General features: G+C 52.3%; 1 protein-coding gene across 9 annotated transcripts in view; it reads left to right on the forward strand.

Annotated features, from left to right (window-relative positions):
• KDM2B (lysine demethylase 2B) overlaps window positions 1–27298 on the forward strand; it is a 167037-nt gene that overhangs the window by 105725 nt on the left and 34014 nt on the right. For all 9 annotated transcript variants that reach the window (XR_009864875.1, XM_062182126.1, XM_062182127.1 and 6 more), the window contains 2 exons: window positions 2379–2860; window positions 13692–13778. Coding sequence is in view for 8 of the 9 variants with exons in the window: in XM_062182126.1 (XP_062038110.1) it covers window positions 2379–2860; window positions 13692–13778 (569 nt within the window). In the remaining variant the exon portion in view is untranslated. The remainder of the gene's footprint in view (window positions 1–2378; window positions 2861–13691; window positions 13779–27298) is intronic.

Genomic DNA, 27298 nt, shown 5'->3' on the forward strand with positions numbered 1-27298 from the left:
AAGCTGGATCAGAAATGGAGCAGCTGGGATTTGAACCAGCACCCAAATGGGATGCTGGCACTGCAGGTGGAGGCTTTACCTTCTACGCCACAGTGCCAGCCCCTGTCCTTGAATCTTGACTTGCAAGTAGCAGCCCTGCTGCTGCATCTGGCCGCTACCATCTGGGGAGGAGGCGTGATTCTTCCCCTGTTAGTGCTGTTGCTGCCAAGGGCCTCTCCTGGATGCCGAATCCACTGTGGCTCAGTCCAGCATGTCTTTTACCACAGGGTCGAAAGATCAGGTTGGGGGCACAGTGCTATGGTTAAGCCCCTACTTGTAATGCTAGCATGCCATTTCAGAGTGCCGGTTTGAGTCCCAGCTGCTCTGCTTCCGCTCCAGCTCCTTGCTAATCCACCTGGGAGGCAGTGGATAATGTCCAAGTACTTGGCCCCTGCCCTTCATGTGGGAGACCCAGATGGAGTTCCTAGGGCCATCTTCTGCTGCTTTCCCAGACACATTAGTAGGGAGCTGGATGGAAGGTGGAGGAGTGGGGACCCAAGAATTGATGTTTCTGATATAGGATGCTGGCTTGACCCACTACACTACAACACTGGCCCCTATGCATTTTTTTAAGTATTGACTCTTTATTTTTTTAAAAACATTGATTTACTTATTTGAAAGTCATTTACAGAGGGAGAGGGAAAGACAGAGAAAGAGCCCACCGCTGGTTCACTCCCCAAGATGGCCACAACAGCCAGCTCTGTGGCCAGGCAAAACCCAGGAGCCAGGAGCTTCTTCCAGGTCTCCCATGAGGGCAGCAGGGGCCCAAGCACTTGGGCCGTCCTCTGCTGCTTTCCCAGGCTCATTCACAAGGAGCTGAATCAGAAGTGGAGCAGCTGGAATGCAAAACACTGCCCACATGGGATGCTGGCATCAGAAGTGGCAGCTTTACGTGCCACACCACAATACCTGCCTCCTCTTTTTTTTTTTTTTAATTAAAAAATTTAATTTATTGGAGAGGCAGAGACACAGAGCTCTCACCTCGTGATTTATTCCCTAAAATGCCTGCAGTAGTCCCATTGCCAAAGTCAAGAGCTAGGAACTCAGTCCCGGTCTCGCACATGAGTGGCAGGAACCCAGTCACTTCAGCCATCACCACTGTCTGCCTGGCTCTACATCAGCAGGAAGCTGAAGTCAGGAGCCAGAGCTGCATATTAAACCCAGACACTCTGATGTGGGACACAGGTACCCCAACTGGTATCCTGACCTAGACAAAATGCTGGCACCTTGTATTTTTTTTTTTTTTAAAGATTTTACTTATTTATTTGAGAGGTAGAGTCACAGACACAGAGAGGGAGAGACAGAGAGAAAGGCCTTCCACCCACTGGTTCACTCTCCAAACAGCCGCAATAACCGGAGCTGGGCTGATCTGAAGCCAGGAGATTCTTCCAGGTCTCCCGTACAGGTGCAGGGGCCCAAGGACTTGGGCCATCTTCCACTGCTTTCCTAGGCCATAGCAGGGAGCTGGATGGGAAGTGGAGCAGCTGAGACTCAAACAAGTACCCATGTGGGATGCCGGCACCACAGGCGGAGGCTTAGCCTACTACACCACAGCACCAGCCCCCTACACTTTGTAATTTTTTAACAGCTCCTTTGGAATGCAGTTTGCGTATCACACAGTCTGCCCACTTGACGTGTAACAGTCAACAGTCTTATGTCCTGATCTTCCCCTTCCAGCCCTAGGCCACAGCCGATCTGCTCTCTGTAGACCTGCCCTGCTCTGGAATGGGATCACATTTGCTTTTCTGAACATGTGCTTTATTTGTACACATTGAAAAAATAATAGGGGCCGGTGCTGTGGTGCAGCAGGTTAACGCCCTGGCCTGAAGCAACGGCATCCCATATGGGCGCCGGTTCTAGTCCTGGCTGCTTCTTTTCCGATCCAGCTCTCTGCTATGGCCTGGGATAGCAGTAGAAGATGGCCCAAGTCCTTGGGTTCCTGCACTAATGTGGGAGACCCAGAAGAAGCTCCTGGCTCCTGGCTTCTGATCAGCGCAGCTCTGCCTGTTGCAGCCATCTGGGGAGTGAACCAGTGGATGGAAGACCTTGTTCTTTGTCTCTAACTTTCTCTGTAACTCTGTCTTTCAAATAAATAAAATAAATCTTTAAATAATAATAATAATAAAGTGCCAAGAGTGTCCGGAGAAGTGAAACCACCCTGGGACAGAGCAGGGCTGGGACCTGAGCCTTTCAGGAGGCAGTAGGTGTGGACCGGTAGGATCATCTGAGAAGCTGGGTCTCTGGGGTAAAGGGGTGGTATGGTGAGCAGGAGTTCCAGACACTTCTAGCAGGGAGTCAGGCACCCATCTCTGTTTTTCTTGTGCCTCCTCCCCCTGCAGATGCCCCACGGAAGCCCAGCATAGACGGCTTCTCATCTGATTCCTGGCTGGAGATGGAGGAGGAGTCGTGCGAGCAGCAGCCCCAGGAGGAGGAGAAGGAGGAGGAGGAGGAGGAGGAGGGCGAGGGTTCGGACAAAGCACCGAGACCGCCCACCGAAGGCCCCGCCTCACCCACCAGCACCCCTTCTGAGGACCAGGAGGCCCCTGGGAAGAAGCCCAAGGCACCCGCCATGCGGTTCCTCAAAAGGACTTCGTCTAATGAGTCAGAGGAAAGTGTCAAGTCCACAGCGATGGCCACGGATTACCCCAAGACGCCCACCGGCTCCCCCAGCACCGAGGTCTCTGCCAAGTGGACCCACCTCACTGAGTTTGAGCTGAAGGGCCTGAAAGCTCTGGTGGAGAAACTGGAGTCCCTCCCAGAGAACAAGAAGTGTGTCCCCGAGGGCATCGAGGACCCCCAGGCACTTCTGGAGGGTGTGAAGGTGGGCAGGGGTCCTGGGGGGTTGGGGGCCGGGGCAGGGGACAGGTTCTGTGCAGTGACTTGAGACAGCTCGGCCCTGGTGGCTCAGCCTAGACTGTCCCGGGAGTTCGTCCAGTGCCAGGAGGGGACCCTGGTGGCTTCTGTCCACGCAAGCCTGCCAAGGGTGTCTGAGCAGAGGCCACCAGGAAGCTGCAGAGGGACCTCTCAGAGGACGCTGGCTTGGGGGTGACAGCAGGTTCTTTCTCAGCTGCAGTCAGGAGACAGAGCCGGGTGTCAAACCTAGGCGCCCCAACTGACGTCCTAACCCCGAGGCCCATTACCAGTCCCTGTAGGATTTGTTTTCAAACAGCTTCCTTGGGACATAGCTCACATGCCCTTACCTGTCCGGTTGATGCCCTGAGGCCTCACCAGCGGCAGCATTACCTGTCCGGCAGCCGTGCCGGTGGTAGTTTTGGGGACAGAGTCCTCCTTCCTGGTCAGGAAACCTTGCTGTTCTAGCTAGCTTCCCTGCAGTGTGCATCTGTTTTTCTGGGAGCAGCTTGTACAGCCGCCAGCCAGCCAGAGCGGGGCAGCCGAGAATGGCAGGGCAGGGCCAGTGCGGTGACATTGGGCAGCTGGGTTCTGTTGGCTTGGTAGAGACTGTCCTGGATGTCTATCCAGGCACCAGGAGGACGTTTGATTGCATGTAACTAACGAGGCAATAGGCTCAGAGAGGTTAAGGCACGTGTCTGGTGTCACAGAGCCGGCCGATGATGGAGCTGGGATGAGGGGCTCCAGAGCTCCCTTTGAGCTTCCCTCTGCGATGTCTGATGCCCAAGTCAGCTGCCCGCGGGGTTGGAACTGAATCTAAATTTCTTCATGGCTCCAAGCTTCTGGGCACTTGGTGGTCCATATTCACGTAGGCAACATTGTGTTAGTGCCAGGGTATGGAAGTGCTAAGACTGTCCTGCTCTCCAGGGGCTCAGTGACCAGGGGCTGAAATGATGGGGTCCAGCAGCGGAGACCTGAGGCCCACATCAGGTAGGCTGACAGGGACCACCAGCAGAGGGAGCCGGTGCATAAAATCACTTGTCCAGGTGTAGCTCCCGCACACAGCAGGTGTGCGCGTTCCTTCCAGATGCTGTGAAAGCAAAGGCTTGCGGCTCAGGGGATATCGCCAGGTAAGAGAGCTCCCTGGAAAGCAGATCTCCGCTTGTGAATGGGTCTGTCCCATGGAGTCTTGGCATTTTGGGGAGGTTGCTGACCCTTTTTGGGGGGAGTTTTGGGAAAATAATGGACTCCCCATTTTCCCCAGTATTTGTTTATATACACAAAATTTTGTATGTGATTTAGGGGATCTTGAAGTTAAGATCCTCCCACCCCTGTCCCTCCTCCAGGGTAATGTCTACCTCGTTCATTTTGGGGCTGACAGAACGGAGTCCCACGCACTGGGGGGTTAAATGACAACCCTCGCTCTGAACCAAGCGGCCACACAGGCTCTGGGGAGGGTCCTTCCTCGTCTCCTCCAGCTGTTGCCCGCAGCCCCTGGCCTTCCTGACGGTAGCCCTGTCGCTCCTGTCTCTGCCTCCGCGCTGGGGCTGACTTCCTGAGTGCCGCCGTTGAATTAGGGCCCAGCCTATGCAGTGTGACCTCATCCTTGCTTGATGCAGTCTGACGCTGGGTGCTCGTGGTTTAGGGAGGCGCACATTCAACCCCATATCTCCTCTCCTCCCTCTTGGGTTGGCAACCTCCATCAGTAGACGAAAGTCCTCAGATAGGAAGGAGTCCCTCCTAGAGGCATCTCGGCCCAACTAGAACCCAGGGGGCTCGGAGGGCCTGTGGCTGTTTGGGGGTTGGTCTCGTCTTCAAATCAGTTGTGACTGGAAGAAAACCAAGTGTCTTGCAAGGTTGTGAAGGGCCTGGGCCTGCGTGGAAAGAGACTGCCAAGGCTGGAAGTGGGTCTTTCTTTTTGTCCAATTCCACTTTGCAGGGTGATTCCGCAGCTGCTTAGTGAGAGGTCCCAGTAGCCCCCCTCCTTAATTAAGGCCACGCCACACCCTCCTTCCCATGACTCCTCACTCCCCCGCCTGCCAGAGTGTCAGACAACTCACTGTGAGAATCCACCTTTCTTTTAAAAAAAAAATATATATATATATATAAAGTTTTTTTCTTAGACTTACCTATTTATTTGAAAGGTAGAGTTACAGACAGAGAGTGAGGTCTTCTATCCACTGGTTTACTCCCCAAATGGCTAAAATAGCTGGAGTTGGGCCGATCCGGAGCCAGGAGCTTCTTCTGGGTCTCTCACATTGGTGCAGGAGCCTAAGGACTTGGGCTGTCTTCTCCTGCTTTCTCAGGTCATAGCAGAGAGCTGGATTGGAGGAGGAGCAGCCAGGACTCGAACCAGCATCCATATGGGACGCCAGCACCTCAGGTGGAGGTTTAGCCCACTATGCTATAGCACCAGACCCCACTTTTCTCATTGTGTGGAATTATGGGTCCCCAGGGAATCACAGGACTACTTGGAATTATGGGTATGAAAGAAACAGGAGCCATTGTTTTCAGGTGTTATTTTTTCTTAACACCAAGCTCCAAGTATAAGAGGAAGGAACCCTCAATTAAGAGTGCACTATCCACACAGGTGTTCCATTTTAAGAGGAAAAGTTCTGGAGTCAGGCTGAAGCCCCTGTGCTACCCATCACCTGCTGAGTGCTTTTGTGGATACAGGAAGATGGGACTGGTGCGGACCCCTGCATCGTGGGGCCGGGAACCCAGGGAGGAGGTGTTTGTGCTTGGCAAACTAGAGCTGTCAGTGTTTCCAGTGTTCCAGACAAGGTGGCATGGAGACAGCCCAGTTTACGGGCAGGTTCAGGGGCTTGTGAAGCCTGTACCACCGCAAGAGGAGGGAAAAGACCAGGAAGGCCCAGGAATCTCTTCCAACCTGGGCAAAGCTACACCCGATAAAAGGGGTGGGTTGAGCCAAGCAAGGTGGGGCTTTTTTTTTTTTTTTTTTTTTCCTTTTGGCCTAAGATCATTTCTAGGCCCACGAACCACAAAAAAATAATCCCTACACGTTCCACAGCTACATCAACTTTCCAACTCAATAAACATTTACATTTCCCTGCGCTTAGAACCTGTTCAGTGGCTGACAGAGGACGGGGCAGGGTGTCCCCACAGGAAGTAAAACACAAGCCACAGAGAAGTCGGCCGGCCGGCCTCGGCGGCATTTTGCCAGGTGCCAGGGGCCTTCCTTGCATTAGATGTCTCACTGCCACTGCTGCTTTCCCGTCATTGTAGATGGGGAAGCAGAGAGGGGTGCGGTGCCTTGGCCGTGATGTGCTGTGGCAAGGGCGTTTGCTAGTTTCCTGTGGCCGCCCTGACACGTTGCTTACTGCAAACTGCATGGCTTCCAGCAACAGGAACTGATCCTTCGATGTCTCCAAGGCCGGAAGTCCAGGCTCACAGTGTGGGAAAGGCCGTGGTCCCCGGGCAGGATCCTCCCTACCTCTTCCTCCTCCTGGAGCCTCCTGGCCTGTGCTTGCTGCTCTTCGGTCTCCGCCCAAATCTCTTCTCTTTCTTATAAAGACAGATGCCGTTGGATTTACAGACTGTCGCATCTTTAGAGTCTCAGTACATTTGCAAAGACCTTTTTTCCAAGTACGGTAACTGGGGATTAAGACTTGATCACAACTTTTGGGGGGGACACACCTCAAGCCACTGCAGATGGGTTTTCACCTGTAGCCACAAGACAGTTGGGCTGGAAAGGAAGGAGAGGTCCTGAGGGCCCTGGGTTACACCGACACTTGGCGGGGGTCCTCACTTGTAGCAAGGAGGCTCCCTGGGTTACACCGACACTTGGCGGGGGTCCTCACCTGTAGCGAGGGGGCTCCCTGAGACCGCCAGGTTCCCCAGCTGCTCCCTGCCATTACTGCCCTGTGTCTCTTACCAGCCTGCGGCTGGTGCTTCTATCCCGAAGCCTGCCTGTGTCTTACTGTCCCAGCTGTGATGTTTTTAGTCTCTGCGTAGATGGAGTTTCTAATTAGTAATCCCCATTCTGAGGAGCAATGGGCCTGAACCCACTGTTAGTGAATTAAACTCTTTGAGGAAAGTTGGCATGAGGGGGGCCGAGGGGCAGCAGCCGGTTGTCTGTGGTTGTCTTGTTAGGTCAAACACAGGGCAGTTTCCGGCAGAAGCTCTCAGAAAACCTGCCCTGGGCTTTCCGAGGCAGAAGGCTTGTGGGTGTAACCCTTAGGGGGCCGAGCTGGTCTGGCTACCAGACCTACCTTGTATCTACACTTCCAGAAGCCGCAGGGAGCATCAATTCAGGCAGGGCATGGTGACAGTGCTCCCCTCCAGCACAATCTACTTCTCAGAGGCAAAAATCTCCAAATAGAATAATCCCTTTTCCTGCTGCCTGACTCACACAAAAATGCTTACCCAAGGGACAGGACTCAGGGTGCCCCCTGGTGGCCACAGAGGGGATCACCAGCTTCCCGAAGTACGGGAACTTGGTGGGAAAATGGAACAAAGACAATTTTAACAAAATATTTATTTATTTATTTATCTATTTATTTATTTGAAAGGCAGAGTTACAGAGATAAAGGGAGGGAGAGACAAGAGACAGAGCTTCTTTTCTCTGCTTCATTCCCCCAAATGGCCAGAGCTGGGCCAGACTGAAGCAAAGAGCCAGGAGCTTCCCTCGGGTCTACAGCATGGGTGCAGGGGCCCAAGGACTTGGGCCTTCCACTACTTTTCCAGACGCATTAGTGGGGAGCTGCATTGGAACTGGAGCAGCCGGGACTTAAACTGGCGCCCATATGGGATACTGGCTCCTTACCCGTTATACCACAGCACTGGCCCACAGACAAATTTATTTTGAGACCAAAGAGACCTCAGAATAATATATACAGAGGCTTCAAAAAGTTAACAGAAAACACATATTATGAAAAAACTTTGTGGATTTCAAGAACTTTTGCAGCAAATTAATTTGTTAATTCCATTTTTCCATGAACTTTAAAAAAAATTTACTTGAGAGAGAAATAAAAAGAAAGGGAACTTCCCTCCACTGGTTCAGTCCCCAAATGCCAATAACAGCCAGGGGAGGCCAGGCTGAAGCCAGGAGCCTAAAACTTCATCTGGGTCTCCCAGGTTACTAGAAAATTTATTTTTTGTTGTTAATTTATTAATCACTAATTCAATGGGAGTAGTAGCTTTTTTTTTAGATTTTTTTTATTATTTATTTTACTTGAAAGTCAGAGTTACACAGAGAGAGAAGGAGAGGCAGAGAGAAAGGTCTTCCTTCAGGTGGATCACTCCCCAAATGGCCGCTACGGCCGGTGCTGCGCGGATCCGAAGCCAGGAGCCAGGTGCTTCTCCTGGTCTCCCATGCGGGTGCAGGGCCCAAGCACTTGGGCCATCCTCCACTGCCTTCCCGGGCTACAGCAGAGAGCTGGACTGGAAGAGGAGCAACTGGGACTAGAACCTGGTGCCCATGTGGGATGCCGGTGCCACAGGCGAAGGATTAGCCAAGTGAGCCACGGCGCCGGCCCCAAGTAATAGCTTTTTGTAATCAACCACCCTTCTAAAGAGATTCTAGCTCTCGGAATGAAATGACAGGAAATCTTGCGACAGTTCAGAAGAAAGCTCACGGCCAAGTCGAGTGGGTGCTACCTTCAATCACATGCAGAGAGGCTTTTGTGACCCAGTGGCCCGTGGGCCAGCCAACTTACAGGTACATTTGGTTCACAGTGGTGGTTTTTTTTTTTTTTTGACAGGCAGAGTGGACAGTAAGAGAGACAGAGAGAAAGGTCTTCCTTTGCCGTTGGTTCACCCTCCAATGGCCGCTGTGGCCGGCGCATCTCGCTGATCTGAAGCCAGGAGCCAGGTGCTTCTCCTGGTCTCCCATGCGGGTGCAGGGCCCAAGCACTTGGGCCATCCTCCACTGTACTCCCCGGGCCATAGCAGAGAGCTGGCCTGGAAGAGGGGCAACCGGGACAGAATCCGGCACCCCGACCGGGACTAGAACCCAGGGTGCCGGCGCCACAGGCGGAAGATTAGCCTAGTGAGCCACGGCGCCGGCCTCACAGTGTTTTTACAGAAAGAGTTTCACTTGGTTACAACTTTTAAAAATGTAGATATTTCAAGTAAAACTCTGGATCTGGGGTTGCTTCAGAGAAATCAGAACTGGTAGGAACTTTCTCACCCCTGGGAGGAGAGTAGCTTGGAACTGAGTGGTATTTGCTATCCTTTTTTTTTTTTTTTTTTAAGATTTATTTATTTATTTGAAAGTCAGAGTTACATAGAGAAGGAAAGGCAGAGAGAGAGGTCTTCCATCCACTGGTTCACTCCCCAAATGGCTCTAACAGCTGGAGCTGTGTCTATCCAAAGCCAGGAGCCAGAAGCTTCTTCTAGGTCTCCCATGCTGGTGCAGGGGCCCAAGTACTTGGGCCATCTTCCACTGCTTTCCCAGGCCACGGCAGAGAGCTGGATTGGAAATGGAGCAGCCGGGACTCGAACTGGCGCTCATATGGGATGCCGGCACTGCAGGCGGCTGCTTTACCCACTGCGCCACAGTGCTGGCCCCCATTTGCTATCTTTAGGCAGGGCTTGTGGACTCCAGTTTTGCCATAGGCCCTGCCACTCGCTGCTGCCTAGTCTGTTCACATCCTTCACTTCACTGCGTGCTCTTGGAGGCACTGAGTGTGTCAGCCTAGGGGTGACGATCAGACTAAAGGCACAGGAAGTCTGGGGAGTGATGATTCCTCCTCGAAACACGTGGCGTCCATCAGTGACAGGGGCTTCAAAGGTTCTGGCTGAACATGGAGCATCTTTCTGGAAAGTTCTCTCTTTCTTACTGACCTTCCAATAGAAAAAAAATCACCGATACAATGGGATGCGGAAGAGGGTATGAAAGTCAAGGGCATTGTTAAGGGAAAGCACTAAAAGGCACCCAGATTTCCTGCTTGCTTGGCTCCTGCGGGCACATGTGCCTCCTCTGTGACTGGGGAAAGTCTGAGAAGTGCTCTCTGTGAAGTTGGTGGCTGAGTTAGATCTCCATGGCTTGCAAGGTCAATCCAGGTCTTGTATGTGCGAGCAGGGACCTAGGTACGGCTGCCTTCCAGGGTCACCTTAGCAGGAGGGGGGATCAGAAGTGGAGGAGCAGAGACACAGACCAGGCCTTCCACTATGGGATTCGGGTGTCCCAGGCGGTGACTTAACTGCTCTGCCAAACAGCCTTCCCAGCTAACCCCTCATTCTGCATATCCCCAGCCCCCGGCACCCACCATCTATGAGTGTGACTGCCGGAGGCACTGCATAGAATTGGGCTCGTGCGGTGTGCGTCTGGCTTATTTCACTTAGCGTAACTTCTTCAAGGTTCTTCCACATCGTGGCCTATGTCAGAATTTCCTTTCTTGGGGTAAAAGCAGCATTCCAGTGTGTGGACCATTCACCCACGGGAGGCCCCAGGGTTGCTTCCGTCCTGGGGCTGTTGTGAGCGATCCCCTTACGGACGCAGACCTCCCATCGTTTTAAAGACAAGCTGAGCAATACTGTGATCAGCGGGCCCAGGTTTCAGAGTTGGCTTGATACAGACTCAGCCCGGCCCTCAGCCCGGCCCTCACCTCTTAGTACCTGCCTGGACCTGGCCGGTTCCCCTGATCAGTGCTGTGGTAATGACAGCGGCCCCTGTCGCAGGGTGGTGAAGGGGCTCGAATACTAGAGTGGATGTGAAGTGTTTGCCGCAGTGCCCTGCACAGGGCCAGCACAGTTGGCGCTTCAGAGTGTCAGGCTCAACCTACCGCGGAGTGAGAATATTTGGGCAAAATAAACTGCCTCTGCAGAGACTTTCGTCCCCCCTTCACAGTGCAGTATGACAATTGTCTGCACTCTTTCAGGTAGTGTACGCGATCCAGAGATGATTTAAAGCACACAGGAAGACGTAAGCGGGTGCTATGCAAACTCTACACCCTTCTGTGCTGGGACCTTGAGCGTCCACAGAAGTTGTCTGTGAGAGGTCCCAGAACTGAGGGACAGCCATGTTTCATCTTTAGGGTTGCATTTTTTAAAAAAAATTTATTGTATTTATTTGAAAGGCAGAGTTACAGAGAAAGAGGGAGAGACAGAGAGAGAGAAAGATCTTCCATCTGCTGGTTCACTCCCCAAACAGTTTCAACAACCTGGGCTGAGTCAGGTGGAAGCCAAGAGCCGAGAGCTTCTTCCCGGTCTCCTACGTGGGTGCAAGGGCCCAAGCACTTGGGCCATCTTCTGCTGCTTTTCCAGGCTATTAGCTGGGAGCTGGATTGGAAATAGAGTAACTGGGACTCGATCCAGCGTCCATATAGGATGCCAGCATTGTAGGCAGCAACTTAACTGCTTACGACACAATGCCGGCCCCTAGGGTTGTATTTGTTTATTTCAGGGTGGAAAGACAGGGCTCTCATCTGCTTGTCCACTCCCCAAATGCCCACAACAGCTGAGGCGGAGGTTGGGCCAGGCTGAAACCAGGAGCCAAGAACTCCGCCCCAGGTCTCTGCCACTGCTGTGGGAGACCTCAGCACTTGAGCCATCACCTGCTGCCTGCCGGGGTGCCCGGTAACAGGACTGGAATCAGGAGTGGAGCCAGGACTCAGACACAGTCCCTCTAACAGGGGATGCCAGGGTGCCAACAGGCTCGTTTAACTGCTGTGCCAGAGGCCTGGTCCTGTATTCCTGTTTAAATATGCTGCATATATGTTAAAAAAAAAATGGCAGCTTAAGCATTCTGTTTTGCTTTATTGTGGCTGGCATTTTTTTGCAAAGTATTTTATTAATAGATTTTGTTTTGGAGCAGTTTCAAACTTGCAGAAAAATTCAGCAGGTGGCACAGAGTTCCTATTCACATCCCTCATACCTGGTGTTCCCGTTATTATTAACAGGTTTTGTTAGCAAAAGTAAATTTTATTTTATTTATTTGAAAGGCAGAGTTACAGAGAGATGGAGAGAGAGGTCTTCCATCTGCTGGTTTGCTCCACAATGGTCGGAGCTGTCTCCATCTAAAGCCAGGAGCCAGGAGCTTCTTCCAGGTCTCCCACGTGGGTGCAGGGGCCTGAGGACTTGGGCCATCTTCTGCTGCTTTCCCAGGCTATAGCAGAGAGCTGGATCAGAGTGGAGCAGCCAGGACTTGAACCGGAGCCCATATGGGATGCCAGCACTGCAGGCGGCAGCTTTACCTGCTATGCCACAGTGCAGGTCCTGCAAACTAGATTTGTTACAGTTAATGAGCCAGTACTGATACAAAAGTGAAGATTACCCTTAAAACCCACAGCGTAGTCCGGCTTCCTCGGTTTTTACCTAGTATCCTCCTTCTGTCCCGGGACCCCACCCAGCACATATCACGTGTGTGCACACGTCACGTGTGCTTCTCCTGTCTCCCAAGCTCTCCTGGCAGTGACGGCTGATTTCCGTTACCTTTGCAGTTTCAAGGAGTCCTGGTCAGGGATTTTATAGAGTATCCCTCGTGGGGATTTGTGCGTTATTATTATTTGTGTGATTTTACTTTCTGGACGCTTACCACGGTTTAGTCATGGTGGAGGCTTCAGGGATGGAGCATTTGTCAATCACTTGATGCTGACTGTGAGCCAGGGTCGGGATTTGGACCTTAACCACGGGGGCTTTTGGCTGCCTCTTGGGGGCAGTGGAAGGAGTTGGTTCTTCCAGCCGGTTTGAGGTGATGGTCACAGCTCAAAAAAATCAGGCAACAGATAAATAGTCCCCTGGGAAGCAGGACAGCAGGTGGAGTCAGTCAGAAGGGAGTGGAGTCACCCGGGTGAGGGAGTTGGGGAGAATGAGGTCAGCGATGCCTCCGAAGAAATGTTTTTCTACCGTCCAGAAATTCATGGTCAAGGGTTGGAGGAGACCTGTGACGGGTTACACACAGTTTTTAATAGAATGCCATGAATGTAGCCAAGAAAACCCAATTTTGGGGTGACCTTGGCTAGGACGTCTAGTGCCAAAAGAACCTGGGTATAGGTGCTGTTGGTCGTGGGCCGGAGGCAGGCTCAGGGCTCTGCCCCTTCCTAGTCGGGCGCAGGATCCACATCCCTCGCACCTTTCTGAGCCTTGGCTGTCTCACCTGTAAGTTCCAGGCAATTTAGTGGTGTCTGACAGCTGGGTGAGGTTCTAAAGTCAGCCAGCTCCATCCAAGGCCAGAATCTGGAGAGTCAGAATTACCCTTCACGAACCTTCGAACCACTCACAAAGGAGCGGGAACACCTCGTGCCTTGTAGGAGAGCAGCGCCCAGCGGGGCAGGCGGCCGGTGCAGCCCGTTTTCCTGCAACATTTGGCCAGGTGATGCCGTCCGTGGTGAAATCAGACCAAATGTCTGCTGATGTCCAGGGCTCACCTTGAAGGCACAATCACACATCAGGGTCAGAATACACATTGCGGGCGGGCTGGAGGAAGGACAGGGCCAGGGCTCTGTGCAGGTGTCGAGACCCGCAAGGCTGCTTTTGTGATTTGTTTGCGTCTCTGAGTGCCCAGTTGGATGTGTGTACCTTAGAGGGGCTGTGGTGCCACTGCCCAGCATACCCAGGATGCTTGGGACTGTGGCATGCAAGTCCGTGATGCTGGACGAGTGCTGGGTGTCCTCGGTATGACCGGTGGGCGATACGTGGGTTGGAGAGGGGGATGCTGGGTGTGCTGCAGGGGCCCCTAGCGACTTGGTTTCTGCTGGCTGTGTGGCTGTGTGGGTGGTGGGGCACAGGCATCTACTTTGTGGAGTATCTGTGTTGTGCTGGCTTAGGTGAGACCGCCAGCCCCCTCTGAGGTCCTCCCCCTCTGCCTGGGCTAACATGGCTCCTTCGTTTGGCCACAGAATGTCCTGAAGGAGCACGCAGATGACGACCCCAGTCTGGCCATCACTGGAATCCCCGTGGTCACTTGGCCAAAGAAGACTCCAAAGGTAAGAGGCAGCCTGCCTGCAGCTGGGAGGCCGCTTCCCACCGCCTTTCACACCTCCTGTAGGATGGGTGGATGTTGGCAGCTGGTCTTGTTGGGGGGGCTCCTGGGACAGGGAACTCCAGTTAAGAGGCATGATTTTCGCAATTTGGTCATTGCAAAGTTTTGATTGTGAGAGGGAATTGTGCTTAGTTGTGGAACCTGCCAGCAGTGCCCCTTGGTGGTCACACAGAAAATCGTGGAGGAAGTGATGCCTTGCCGGTTCCCTGTGGTCAGGTGGATTGCCTGCCTCTACTCTTACTTCTTTTTCTTTTTCTCCCTTTTCTTTTTTTCTATTTTTTTTCCACATTTTTAGTTTTTAGCTATTTCTTTGAAAGACGGAGAGACAAAGATATCTGCCGTCCTCTGATTTACTCCCCAAATGCCCACAACAGCTGGGACTGGGTCCGGCCAAAGCCAGGAACTGAGAACTCCATCCAGGTCTCCCACCTGGGTGGCAGGGACACAACCACTTGGGCCATCACGGCTGCCCCCCAGGATGCACATGAGGAAGCCAGAAATTGGGGAACAGAGTTGAACCTGGACCACAGGCACTCCCATGCCAATATGGGCGTCCCAAGCTACGGCTTAAATGCTAGGCCAGACACCCACCCTGCTTCCTTCCTTTCCCTCCAGCTGCTTCCTGGGCTGTTTACCCCTCTGTCTTCATCCGTTTTCTGTTGCTGTAACCAACTGCTTGAGGTTGAGTGCTGTAGGAAGAAATTTCTGATGGTTCCAGTGGCCAGCAAATGCAAAGGGCTGCACCCAGTGGGGACCTTGCTGTGGGGTCCTGAGGTGGGGAGGGGGCTCCTGAGACACCCACACTGGCTTTTTTTTTTTTGACAGGCAGAGTGGATAGTGAGAGAGAGAGAGACAGAGAGAAAGGTCTTCCTTTTTACCGTTGGTTCTCCCTCCAATGGCCGCTGCAGCTGGCGCATCGTGCTGATCTGAAGCCAGGAGCCAGGTGCTTCTCCTGGTCTCCCATGCGGGTGCAGGGCCCAAGGACCTGGGCCATCCTCCACTGCACTCCCAGGCCATAGCAGAGAGATGGCCTGGAAGAGGGGCAACCAGGACAGAATCCGGCGCCCCGACCGGGACTAGAACCTGGTGTGCTGGCACCACAAGGTGGAGGATTAGCCTATTGAACTGCGGCGCCGGCTCACACTGACTTTTCTAACAGGCCCACTCTCCCCCCATAACCCGCCGACCCATGGTCCTCTTACCTCTCTGAGGTCCTGCCTCAAAACCGTCAACACAGGACTTTGGGGATCAAGCTTTTGGCACTGGAATTCTGGGGTCCGATTTACGAACCCTAGCACTCTCTGTTTAAGGCACAGATATCACTCATGCATTTAGGTTGTATATGAAGAGTTGTGCGACCACCGCCACCAGGTTCTGAAACGCTCTCCCACTCCCAAAGAGAAATCTCAGTGGTCAGTGTCCCCTGTCAATCACCCCCTCCCTGCCGCCCCAGGGAACCACCAGTCTGCTTCCTGTCCTCATGGCTTTGCCTGAAGTGGAATCACGCGGTATTTGTCCTTTTGTATCTAACTTACTTAGCATGTTGTTTTGGCTTGGTTTTTAAAGTTTTTAAAATTTATGCACAAGGTAGAGTAAGGGGATGGGGGACAGATCTTCCATTCGCTGTTTTATTCCCCTAATGCCCACAACAGCCAGAGCTGGGCCAGGCTGAAGCCAGGAGCCAGGACCTCCATCCAGGTTTCCATGGCTGGGACTCAAGTGCTGGCCGTCACCTGCTGCCCTCCAGGGTGCACCAACAGGAAGCTGGACTGGAAGCAGAGGAGCCGGGACTGAACCAGGCACTGAGCTACGGGGTTTGGGTGTCGCAGCTGGCAGGCCAACCCCTGTGCCGAGCGCCTGCCCCAGAGTGGTGTTTTTAAGCTCCATCCCGGCTGTACCACGCTTCATTCTTGTCTGTGGCTGAGTAATATTCCGTCCCATACCGAAAGGCAGCTGGGTTGTTTCCACATGAGTCATTTTAGATCTTTCATGTATTGATCTGAGAGAGAGGGCGCCCATCTGCTAGTCACTGCCCATATGTCCACAGCAGCTGGGACTGGGCTGAGCTGAAGATGGGAGCTGGGAACTCAATCCAGGCCTCCCATGTGGGTGGGAGGAGCCCCAGCAGCTCAGCATCTCACTGCTGCTCTGTCAGCCTGAAGCCGGAGCCGCGGCTGGAGCCCGGGCACTCTGCGGGGGGACATGGACACCTCAGCCGCTGAGTCGCACACCTGCTGCACACATAAGTCAGCATTCACGGCAGCCCGGGGGTGGGGCAGCTCAGACAGCCACCAACAGACACATTCACTCACAGGTCTTCTTGTAAAGAAATTGGTTGGTTTGTTTGAAAGGCAAAGAGACAAGAACGTCCAAGTGCTGCGTCCCTCCCCAAATGCCTGCAGGGGCTGGGTCCCTGAAGCCAGGAGCCTGGAACTCCATCTGGGTCTCCCGCCATGGACAGCAGGGACCCAAGTTCTTGAGCCATTCCCTGCTGCCCCCGCGGTGCTGGGGAGGAAGCAGAGGGGGAACTCAGTCCCAGGCGCCCTGGAGTGGGACGTGGATATCCCAAGCGGTGTCTCAGCTGCGCTGGCAGATGCCTGCCCCTTTGGGAAACTGCGTTTTTCTGTCTCTGGTGTGCAGACTAGGCAGGGGATTGCTGACGGCTGCACTGGTTCCCATCCCCACGGCGCTGCGCCACGTCCCTGCCAGTGCCGATCATCTGTCTTTTTTATTATAGGTGTGCCAAGTGCAGTCTTTTTCTTTTCAATTTAGTTATGTTTTCTAAAATGCATTTGAAGTACTACATTAATTTTCTAGAGCTGCCTTAGCAGGGTACTTACACAAGTGCCTCAAACAGCAGAGATTGATTTCCCCACCGTTCGGGAAACCAGAAGTCCGAGATCAGGGTGTAGACCGGGTTGGTTTCTTCTAAGACCTCTGTCTTGGGCTTATGTGAGGGGCTTCCAGGAAAGTCCAGTGGGTAGGGTGCATATTGCAAAGAAATATGTATGGTGGGGCCAGTGCCGAGGCTCAATAGGCTAATCCTCTGCCTTGTGGCGCCGGCACACTGGATTCTACTCCCGGTCGGGGTGTCGGATTCTGTCCCGGTTGCCCCTCTTCCAGGCCAGCTCTCTGCTGTGGCCAGGGAGTGCAGTGGAGGATGGCCCAAGTGCTTGGGCCCTGCACCCGCATGGGAGACCAGGAGAAGCACCTGGCTCCTGCCATCGGATCAGCGCCAGCCGCGGCGGCCATTGGCAACGGCAAAGGAAGACCTTTCTCTCTGTCTCTCTCTCTCACTATCCACTCTGCCAGGCCAAAAAAAAAAAAAAAAAAAAGAAAATAAATATGTATGGTGGTCCAGTTGTTTCTGCACCCAAATAAACTCATCTACATCCCCATGAGGCTGGGTTGTGGACAGCATCCTGCCCATGGTCCAGGAAACCGCGGGCTCAGAGCGGCACGCCGGTCTTCCCTGGGTCACACAGCTTGCAGCCGGGGAGGCGGCTGCCCCCAGATCTGCCTGCCTCTGTCAGTAATCTGGAGAGATGTGGCAGCAGGCAGGGGGAGGGGAGGCCTGTGCTGTGTCTATGCATTTCCTGACTGATGGGGTTAAAAAGTTAACAGAAAAGGAAGAGGTAACAACGGCTGACTGCCTGGGCCGCCCGAGGTCTCCCGGTTCCCAGGTTCGCAGTCGGCTTCCTCCCAATTGGATGCAGGTTGGGTTGAAAGATCAAGGGCGCTCGCTGAGGCTGTCAGGGTGCAAGGTCGGGAGCGGGATTTGGTTACTTAGCAAGTAATTAATGCTAAATGATGATTAGCAAGAAAGGCTTTGATCTTCCACCTTGCCTCCAGGAGAACAAAGCCCATCTCTGGAACTGATTAGGCGCTGTGAGGTCATTTGTGATGCGCTGTCCGTCAAACGCAAGATGCTACCGGGTCTCCATCCGCCAGAGGTCACCCGATTGGCTGTTTCCACGAGTGGTGCTGGATTTGTTTTGATCTGTCTACACTCTGGCTACTTCCTTTTATGACCAGGTTGGCAGGATTTGGAGGGCCTGTCTGTGACCTTAGAAGCAAGACGAGGGAACTGAGCTTACTTAAGGGCCTGTCTCTGACCGTGGCATTATTAGCGATCAGAAGGTCAGCTTCTTCTCTTAGTGAGCTGACCTTCTGCTCACCAGACGCTGCCACCGGCCAGCTTGCCAGACCCTCCCCGAAGGAGGCAGCTCAGGAGTGGGGACTGTGCCCCGGCTGTCCCGGCCGTCAAGCCTGTTGATGCCTCTGCTTCTTAATCCGTCCTCTCTGTGACCAGACAGGTACTTGACTCTCAATTCTTGGCATTTGTTCTCAAGTGTCGGAGCAGAGAGCCAGAACGAGTGCAGAGGGTGGGGGCAGCCCCCTTCGGAGGGCCACAGAACACACATGCCCAGTGTCCCCGTCGCCCCTCACTCTGCCGATGGTTAGATAGATTTGGGAGACCTGGCCAGCTTGGGGCCCCGCCTGAGGGACTCGCAGCCTGTCCCTGGCACAGGCACGCCATTCAGTGAGAGGGGCGCCAGTGCGTCCTGTCTCAGACTCTGCCAGCCCCCAGTGATTAAGCTGGTGCTGTGAGGTCGAGGAGGAGGAGCCTGGTGAGGGTGACCGTGGCTTCCCCTTACTGTCACCCGCTGGGGCCGTCCTTCCCCAGGGAGGCAGTGCCGTCTAGTCTAGGGGCTGGGGCGGGGGCGGGGCGCATCAGCTTCTCTTGGGGCACTTGTTAGAAAAATACAACTTCCTGATCTCTGCCCCAGGCACCAGGATTCCATAGGTTAGGGAAGCTGCACTTTCTAAAAGCTTCCGGGTCATTCTCATGCATGACCAGGAAGTGCTTTGGGGTCAGCGGGTTGAATGCTGGCTGTGTCACTGACTAGCTTTGGGATCTTAGGCTAAAGCTCGGTAGGAGGGGCTGCTAGTGCCTTCTTGCATGTTGCTGTAAAATCCCTATGTGGTAGGCCGCCAATCAATGGAGTTGGTAGAATTTTTCAGACTTATGATTTGTGAGCAAACAATGACCTGAATCTGCCCACCCAGAAGGCTGGTGATGCTGTGGATTGAAATTGGAGTCATGGCCGGCGCTGCGGCTCACTTGGCTAATCCTCCGCCTGCGGCTCTGGCACACCGGGTTCTAGTCACAGTTGCTCCTCTTCCAGTCCAGCTCTCTGCTATGGCCCAGGAGTGCAGTGGAGGATGGCCCAAGTGCTTGGGCCCTGCACCCCATGGGAGACAGGAGAAGCACCTGGCTCCTGGCTTCGGATCGGCACAATGCACTGGCCGCAGCGGCCACTTGGGGGGTGAACCAACGGAAAAAGGAAGACTTTTCTTTCTTTCTGTCTGTCTGTCGGTCTGTCTGTCGGTCTGTCTGTTTCTCTCTCTCACTGTCTAACTCTGCCTGTCAAAAAATTAAAAAATAAAAAAAGAAATCAGAGTCACAGGACGGGCAGCAGGGAGCGGGGAGGGGCTGAATGGCTCAGAGACACTTCCTGCTCCTGAATTACGATTTGCCTGTGCGGAGCCCAGGGCCTGAGTGGCTTCATTTCCTTGAAATAGCTGTGGCTGCACGAGCACGGTGCTGGCTTTGAGGCTGCTTCTCAGGTGTGGTTGTGCCAGTGACCCTGATCTGATTGGTGTCAGGCAGCTTCCTGCAGTGTCACACTATACCCGTGGACATGCATGATCCTCTGAGCCAATCAAAAAACGGAGATGGATTAATAACGACAGGAAAAGCTCCTCTCTTATCCCCTGCTCACTCCCCTACACCAAAGAAGCCTTAGGCCTTCCAGAGGGAGGGTGTCAAAGGTCAAGGGTGAGGAGAGTCCAGTTCTTCCAAGCCCCCAGGAGGGCAGCTGCAGTGAGGAGGCCCTGGAGCCGCAGCCCAGGGGCCTTCACGAGTGCGGAGTCTCCTGTGGAGTGGGCAGGTTCTTGGGAGTACGAGAAGACCCACCAAAGATGGGCCTTGCTCCAAGCAGAGTATTTTCTGACCTCAGCACCAGAGAATTTAGCAAGAGCTGCCCTGGGACCTCGATCTCGGGCTGCTTTACCCTGGCCTCCAATTCCAAATCAGTTAGTGAGTGAACTGAACCACAGGTGCTTCAAAAAGTTCATGGGAAATAGAAGATAAGTTTAGGGGTCACTGTTGTGGCCCAGAGGGTTAAGCCTCCTGGGACACCAGCATCACATACAGCAGTGCCAGTTCAAGTCCCTGCTGCTCGACTTCCCATCCAGCTCCCTGTTAATGCACCTGGGAAAGCAGTGGAAGAGGCCCACGCACCCATGTGTGAGACCCAGATGCCGTTTCTGGATCCTGGCTCCTGGATTTGGCTTGGCCTAGCGTGGGCCATTGCAGCCTTTTGGGGGAGTCAACCAGCAGATGGAATAGTTCTCTGTGTGTCTCTGTCACTTTGCTTTCAAATGAATAAATGAAACTTTACTTTTTAAAATAGATAAGTTAGTTTTGAAAACACATGCTGTTTAAAAACTCTGCATGGGGGCCGGCGTCGTGGCTCACTTGGTTGATCTTCCACCTGCGGCACCGGCATCCCATATGGGCGCCAGGTTCTAGTCCCAGTTGCTCCTCTTCCAGGCCAGCTCTCTGCTGTGGCCCGGGAGTGCAGTGGAGGATGGCCCAAGTGCTTGGGCCCTGCACCCCATGGGAGACCAGGAGAAACACCTGGCTGCTAGCTTCGGGTTGGCATAGCTCTGGCCATAGCAGCCATTTGGGGAGTGATCCACCTGAAGGAAGACCTTTCTCTCTGTCTCTCTCTCTTACTGTCTATGACTCTACCTGTCAAATAAATTTAAAAAAAAAAACAAAAACAAAAACAAAAAAACTCTGCATGGATTTCAAAAAGTTTTTGCTTCAGAATTAACTCACTTTTTAATTCCTATTTTCCATGATCGGTTTGAAGTACCTTCACCTTACCTTGTCCTTGCTGGAGGGCATGATGGTTAGGATCCCATTAAACCCCTCATTACCTCCTGGTAGTGAACTGGGAAGCCAGAGGGTAGAAGTTTCTAGATTCACAATGTGCATGAGAGCCAGGCAGGACAGGGGAGTAGCTCCAGCATTGCTTTTGGAGATCATTTTTGGTTGAGCACAAGAGCAGCATGGTGAAAACTTTGAGTTTACAGCTGAGGCCGAACAAGCAGCGCTCGCACCTTCCTTCTGCGCCTCTGTGTCTTCATGGTCAGTTCAGTGACCCAGTTCTCAGATGTTTGTACTTTGGGAGGGGGTGATTTTGCTGTGCGGAGCGGCCCCCTGCGTGTTGTGCTAAAGTGCTGCGTAGTATTCCTGGCCATGAATTCCGTGGCAAAGAATCCATAACAAACACAGGTGGCGCATCCCCAATCCAAAATCCCAAAATCCATTAAGCTCCGACCATCAGGGAGCCAGGCTGCTCCGAGGTCTCCGTAGCTTTGCCGGCCTCGCCATGGCTCTCCCCAGTTCTCTTCTCCCTCCCGCGCCTCCCCTCTGGCCCAGCTTCTGGAAGATGAGGTTGCATCTGACCAGTGTCATCTCTTTGTTCTCTTTCACCTGCCCCCCTAAAATGCTTCTGAGTCCTCCCTGGTGACTGCCTCCCTCCCCCCCCCCTCCCCTTTGTGGCCTTGCCCCAGCCAGCTGCTGAGAGTACTAATTGGGAGAAGGCTGTGGACAATTCTTTGATCTCCCCTCAACCCTTCTGCCCCTCAGATTGAGGCTCCCACTTTGTCCCGCTGGACTGAGAAAGCTCTTACCCAGAGTTCTTCAGCCACTGTTTCTATCATTTTAGAACGACTTTAAGACGGCATTCAGCGGAAATAACCTGTAATTAAAGCCTGCAGCCAAGGATTTCTTTTTCAGGCTGACAACCTGCCCTGCTGTCTGTGTTAATAATTCTGAAGACAAATTCCTGGAAAGCAACTGGGCTGCGGAGGGCCCTTGCCTTTGGTGGGGTAATTAGCAAGCCAGGCGGGCGCCCTCTGTCACGGCTGGCCGTCATCACGGTTTTATTTCTGCAGCAATGGCGAATTCTCTAGACTTTTCTTGTCATCAAGTGCCATCATCTTGTTTCCCATCTGAAAGAAGGGATCATTGACACTGTTATAAGTTGGCATGTTCTTTTCTTTTCCTTTTTTTTTTTTTTTTTAATTTTCCCTCTTTCTCTAATTTGGCTTTGTTAGAAAGGGAGATGTGTGCATTCAACCAAATGATGTCAGATAATCCATCCTTCAAATTTAGGCGGTCTCAAGAAAAAGGGTGAGATTGTTTGAAGATGGGTGAAACATTGTTTAATTTTGCTTCATGTGCTAAAGTTGGGGAGGGTAAGTGCGTTTTATGGGATGAGGGGAACTTTAATTATACTCAGAGAAGGTAGGTGTGGCCTAGTGGTTAAGTCACTACTTGGCAAGCCCACATCTCCTAACGGAGTCCCTGGTCCTCTGCTTCCCATCCAGCTTCCTGTTATGCACACCCCGGGGGGAACAGGTGATGACACAAGTACTTGGTGGTACAAGGGTCCACCCACATGGGAGACCTGGATTGAGTTTCAGACTCTTGACTTCTGCCTGGCCCAGCCCCAGCCGTGTTAGGGAGTGCACCAGTGGATGGAAGATCTTTCTCCATCTGTCTCTCTGCCTTTTAAATAAAATGGAAATAAATAAATAAATATGTAAAAACAAGGGGATGGTATTGTGTCACAAGCAGGTTAAGCTGCTTCTTGTGACACGGGCATCCCATATCGCAGTGCCAGTTCAAGTCCTGGTTGTTCCGCTTCCAATTTAGCCTCCTGCTAATGCGCCTGGGAGAACAGTAGAAGGTGGCCCAGTGTGGGAGACGATGGAGTTTCAGGCCTGGCCCAACCCTGGGTGTTGTGGCCATTTGGGGAGTGAACCAGTAGATGGAAAATCTCTCTGTCTCTGTTGTTCTTTCAAAGAAATAAATTCTTAAAAAAAAAAAAAAAAAAAAAAAAACTCAAGAAAGTAGGTGAGAAGTGAAAGCTACAGCAAAATCTGCTCTGAGTGGATCCTCCCCACCCCACCCCCCATGTCGCTCACAACACAGCAAAGCTCCTAGAAGGGTTTGGAGATCATCTCACTCACAAGAAGAAAAAGGGTTTTTTTTGAACATTTAGATTCTATTTTCATTGTCAAATTTTGTTTTATATCTTTGTCAACCCATTGGTTAGGAATGTTTTACTACTATAGTTTTAATGATCATTTTTAAACTTTACTGTAAAAGGGTAAAAAAAAGATTATTTTTATGAGTCAAGATCACAGGAGGGATGTGGAAAGGAGGCCTGTGTGCTGTCTCTTATATTTTAAAATTATTACTTATTTTTATCACACTTTTAAAAGCTGTGTTAAAATGCACAAAGCATAAAATGGAGCGTTTAAGAATGTTTAGGTAAGTCAGTCAGTAATGACGTTTGGTGCGTTCCCGCTGTACCAACACCACTATCCGTTTCCAGAACTTTGTGTCCTCCCCAGGCGATTCCTGTTAAACACTAACTCCTCACTGTCTCCCCGCCTCAGCCCTTGTCTCTGGAATCTGACTGCTGGGCCCTCCTCTGAGTGGAGTCCGGCAGTCTGTCCTCGGGACTGGCTTGTTCATCAGGATAATGCCCCCCAGGCTCAGCCCTGTTGCACGAGTCAGGATTTCCTTGTTAAAGCTGGGTAACCTTCTGTTGTTTGGATAGACCACATTTTTGTCCTTTCATCTCTCAGTGGACAGTGGGTTTCTCTTTAAAAGGAATATTTTGGGGGCTGGTTCTGTGGCATGGCAGGTAAAGCCACTGCCTGCTTTGCTGGCATCCCATATGGGCGCCAGTGGAAGTGGATCACTGTGCTCCACTTCCAATCCAGCTCTTTGCTATGGCCTGGGAAAGCAGTAGAAGATGGTCCAAGTCCTCAGGTCCCTGCACCCATGTGGGAGACCTGGATGAAGCTCCTGGCTCCTGGCTTCGGATCGGCCCAGCTCCAGCCATTGTGGTCATTTGGGGAGTGAACCAGTGGATGGAAGACCTCTCTCTCTGCTTCTGCTTCTCTGGAACTCTGCCTTTCAAATAAATGAATAAATCTTTTGGAAAAAAAAAAAAAAAGTGTACGTCCAGGAGCTGGCAATGTGTTGTAGCAGGTAAAGCTGCCGCCTGCAATGCCAGCATCCCATATTTTAAAAAGTGCACACCCAGAGGTGGACTTGCTAGGTCATAAGGTAATTCAGTGTTCAGTGTTTTTAGGAGCTATCAAACCATATTCTGTAGGGTCTGTACTGTTTTCAGAAATGTTTTATTTATTTTATTTTCATTTTATTTGAAAGAGAGACAGAGATCTTCTGTTTGCTGTTTTTTTACTCTGCAAATGCCTTTAAATCCCAGGGCTAGGCCAGGCTGAAACCAGGACCCAGGAATTCCATCCGTGTCACCTACATGGGTGGCAGGGACCCAAGCACTTGGGCCATCACTTGCTGCCTTGCAGGGTACATTAGCAGGGAGCTGGATAGGAAGTGGAGGAACTGTGACTAGATCTGGGCTTTCAGATATGGGATGCAGAGGGAGAGAGAGAGAGAGAGAGAGAGAGGTCTTCCAACTGCTGATTCACTCCCCAGTTGGCCACAACAGCCGGAGCTATGCTGATCCAAAGCCAGGAGCCTCTTCTGGTTCTCCCACGCGAGTGTAGGGGGCCCATGGCCTTGAGCCATCTTCTACTGCTTTCCCAGGCCATAGCAGAGAGCTGGGTCAGAAGTGGAGCAGCCAGGACTCAAACCAGTGCCCATATGGAATGCTAGCATTACAGGCAGTGGCTTTACCCGCTACCTCACAGCACCGGCCTCCCCAAGAGGCACCTAAACCCTGCTCCGAAGGCACGCTCTGGCTGCGCTGTCCTGTGTTCCAGGAGCACAAGGGTTGATGCTGCTCATCCTTGCCAACACTTGTGATTTTCCGTTTGTGTGTTCCGGATACAGCTGTCTTGAGGTGACGGGTGTCCTTTCTTTTTAACTCACTTTATTTTAAACTCAGATTTACATTCTGAAAAAGGAAGAATATTTTCTGCGTAGCCAAAACACCGTTATTACACCTAAGAACAAGTACGGTCCCTGCGTCCTGCCTGCCGCCCAAACGTTTCCTTTTCAGCTGCTTTGTCCAGACCAGGATCCAGTCCAGGCGCACACATTGAATCCATTCTTTTATTTATTTATTTATTTATTTATTTATTTATTTATTGACAGGCAGAGTGGACAGTGAGAGAGAGAGACAGAGAGAAAGGTCTTCCTTTTTGCTGCTGGTTCACCCTCCAATGGCCGCTGCGGCCGGCGCATTGCGCTGATCCGAAGCCAGGAGCCAGGAGCCAGGTGCTTCTCCTGGAATCCATTCTTAATTCTCTCTTAGTCTTGGCTTTTCTGAGGATGTTGATTTGTAGAAATCCTGCCCACTGCCTTCATGCATCCTTGGGGTGTCACTTAGCTTGTTCTTTATTCTCATAATTTCTGTAATCTGGAAGCCAGACCCAAAGATTTGGTTAGAGTGAAATAAATAGCCTAGTTGTTCAAGGTGATGGCATTCTTCAGTTAGTGTTCTTCTCTGATTCTTCCAGAGAGTCGGGGGTCCCCTGCTCCCCCAACCGTTCACGGATGGTTTCGACACTTGTCAGTCATGCTTTCCTGTTCCACAGTTCTCGTGGCTCTGCTGGGAGGCAGCTGTCTTCTTCTGAAAGTTTCCTCTCCCCACTTGGGCGGCTCTGTCCACTTCCTCCTGAAAAGCAAGCAGGCTCAATTCTTTCCTTTTTCCAACCAAGGCTTTATTCTTAATTATTTTTATTTTACTTATTTTATTTGAAAGGCAGAGAGATCTGCTGGTTCACTCCCCCAAATGTCTGCAAACAGTTGAAGCTAGGCCAGGCCGAAACTAGGAGCTCGGAACTCAATCCAGGTCTTTCACATGGGTAGCAGGGACCCAGCAGCCTGAGCCATCGCTTGCTGCCTTCCAGAGAAGCAAAGCTGGGACTCAAGTCCAGGCACTGTGATATCACATGCGGGTATCCGAAGTGGGTGGGCCAAATGCCTGCCCTAAAGCATTGTCTTTTAAAAATGTATTTATTTGAAAGACAGAATTACAGAGAGATAAAGGAAAGGAAAGGAAGAAAGGAAAGAAAGAAAGCCAGGAGCTTCTTCCTGGTTTCCCACATAGGCACATAGGTGGCAGGAACCCAAGCACTTGAGCCATCCTCCGCTGGTTTCCCAGGTGTGTTAGCAGGGAGCTGGATCTGAAGTGGAGCAGCAGAGAATCCCATATGGGATCCCAGCACTGGGCCCCAAGGCATTGTCTTTTTTTTTTTTTTTTTTTTGACAGGCAGAGTGGACAGTGAGAGAGAGAGACAGAGAGAAAGGTCTTCCTTTGCCATTGGTTCACCCTCCAATGGCCACTGCACCGCGCTGATCAGGAGACAGGTGCTTCTCCTGGTCTCCCATGTGGGTGCAGGGCCCAAACACTTGGGCCATCCTCCACTGCCTTCCCGGGCCACAGCAGAGAGTTGGACTGGAAGAGGGGCAACCGGGACAGAATCTGGTGCCCCGACCAGGACTAGAACCCGGTGTGCCGGTGCTGCAGGCGGAGGATTAGCCTGTTGAGCCGTGGCGCCGGCCTCCAAAGCATTGTCTTAAAGCCTGCTTCACGGGGGCAGATGAGTTCTGTCACAGGCTTGCCCTGCTTGGAGCTGAGAGGCAAATGGGCCCACTAGAGCCATTTTTTTTTTTTTTTAAAGATTTACTTATTTATTTGAAAGTTAGAGTTACACAGAGAGAGGAGAGGCAGAGAGATAGAGAGAGAGGTCTTCCATCTGATGGTTCACTCCCCAATTGTCTGCAATGGCCGGAGCTGTGCCAATCTGAAGCCAGAAGCTAGGAGCTTCTTCTGGGTTTCCTATGTGGGTACAGGGGCCCAAGGAATTGGACCATTTTCTACTGCTTTCCTAGGCCAGAGCAGAGAGCTGGATCGAAAGTGGAACAGTTGGGTCTTGAACCGGTACCCATATGGGATGCCGGCACTACAGGCCAGGGCGTTAACCCACTGTACCACAGTGCCGGCAAAGAGCCAGTTTTAAAGAAGAAAGCAAGCAATAAATAAAGCAGGGCCCATGGCAGCAGCTAGAGGAAGGGGGGGAGGGGGGCAGAGTCGGAGCCAGAGTGGGAGGGCAGGCAACCAGGTGTACCCTCCCTCCCCCTCCTGACCGAGGGCTCTCAGACCCCCAACGGTGACTGCTAGCAGCTCCTTTCAGAGGTCCCTTCCACTCTCCTGTTTGGCTTCCACGGGTCCCAGGGTTCAGGGCCTTCCTTTTCTAACCAGACTAGGCTCCAAGAACAGGAACTGAGGTTACTCTTCAGTGAAGACAGAGCCACAGGGAGAGGTGCCCCCGGGCCCCCAGCAAAGAAGTTCCTGGCATGGGGCTGGGGAGGAG

The sequence above is a fragment of the Lepus europaeus genome, chromosome 23, assembly GCF_033115175.1.
Source record: "Lepus europaeus isolate LE1 chromosome 23, mLepTim1.pri, whole genome shotgun sequence".
Classification (NCBI taxonomy): domain Eukaryota; kingdom Metazoa; phylum Chordata; class Mammalia; order Lagomorpha; family Leporidae; genus Lepus; species Lepus europaeus.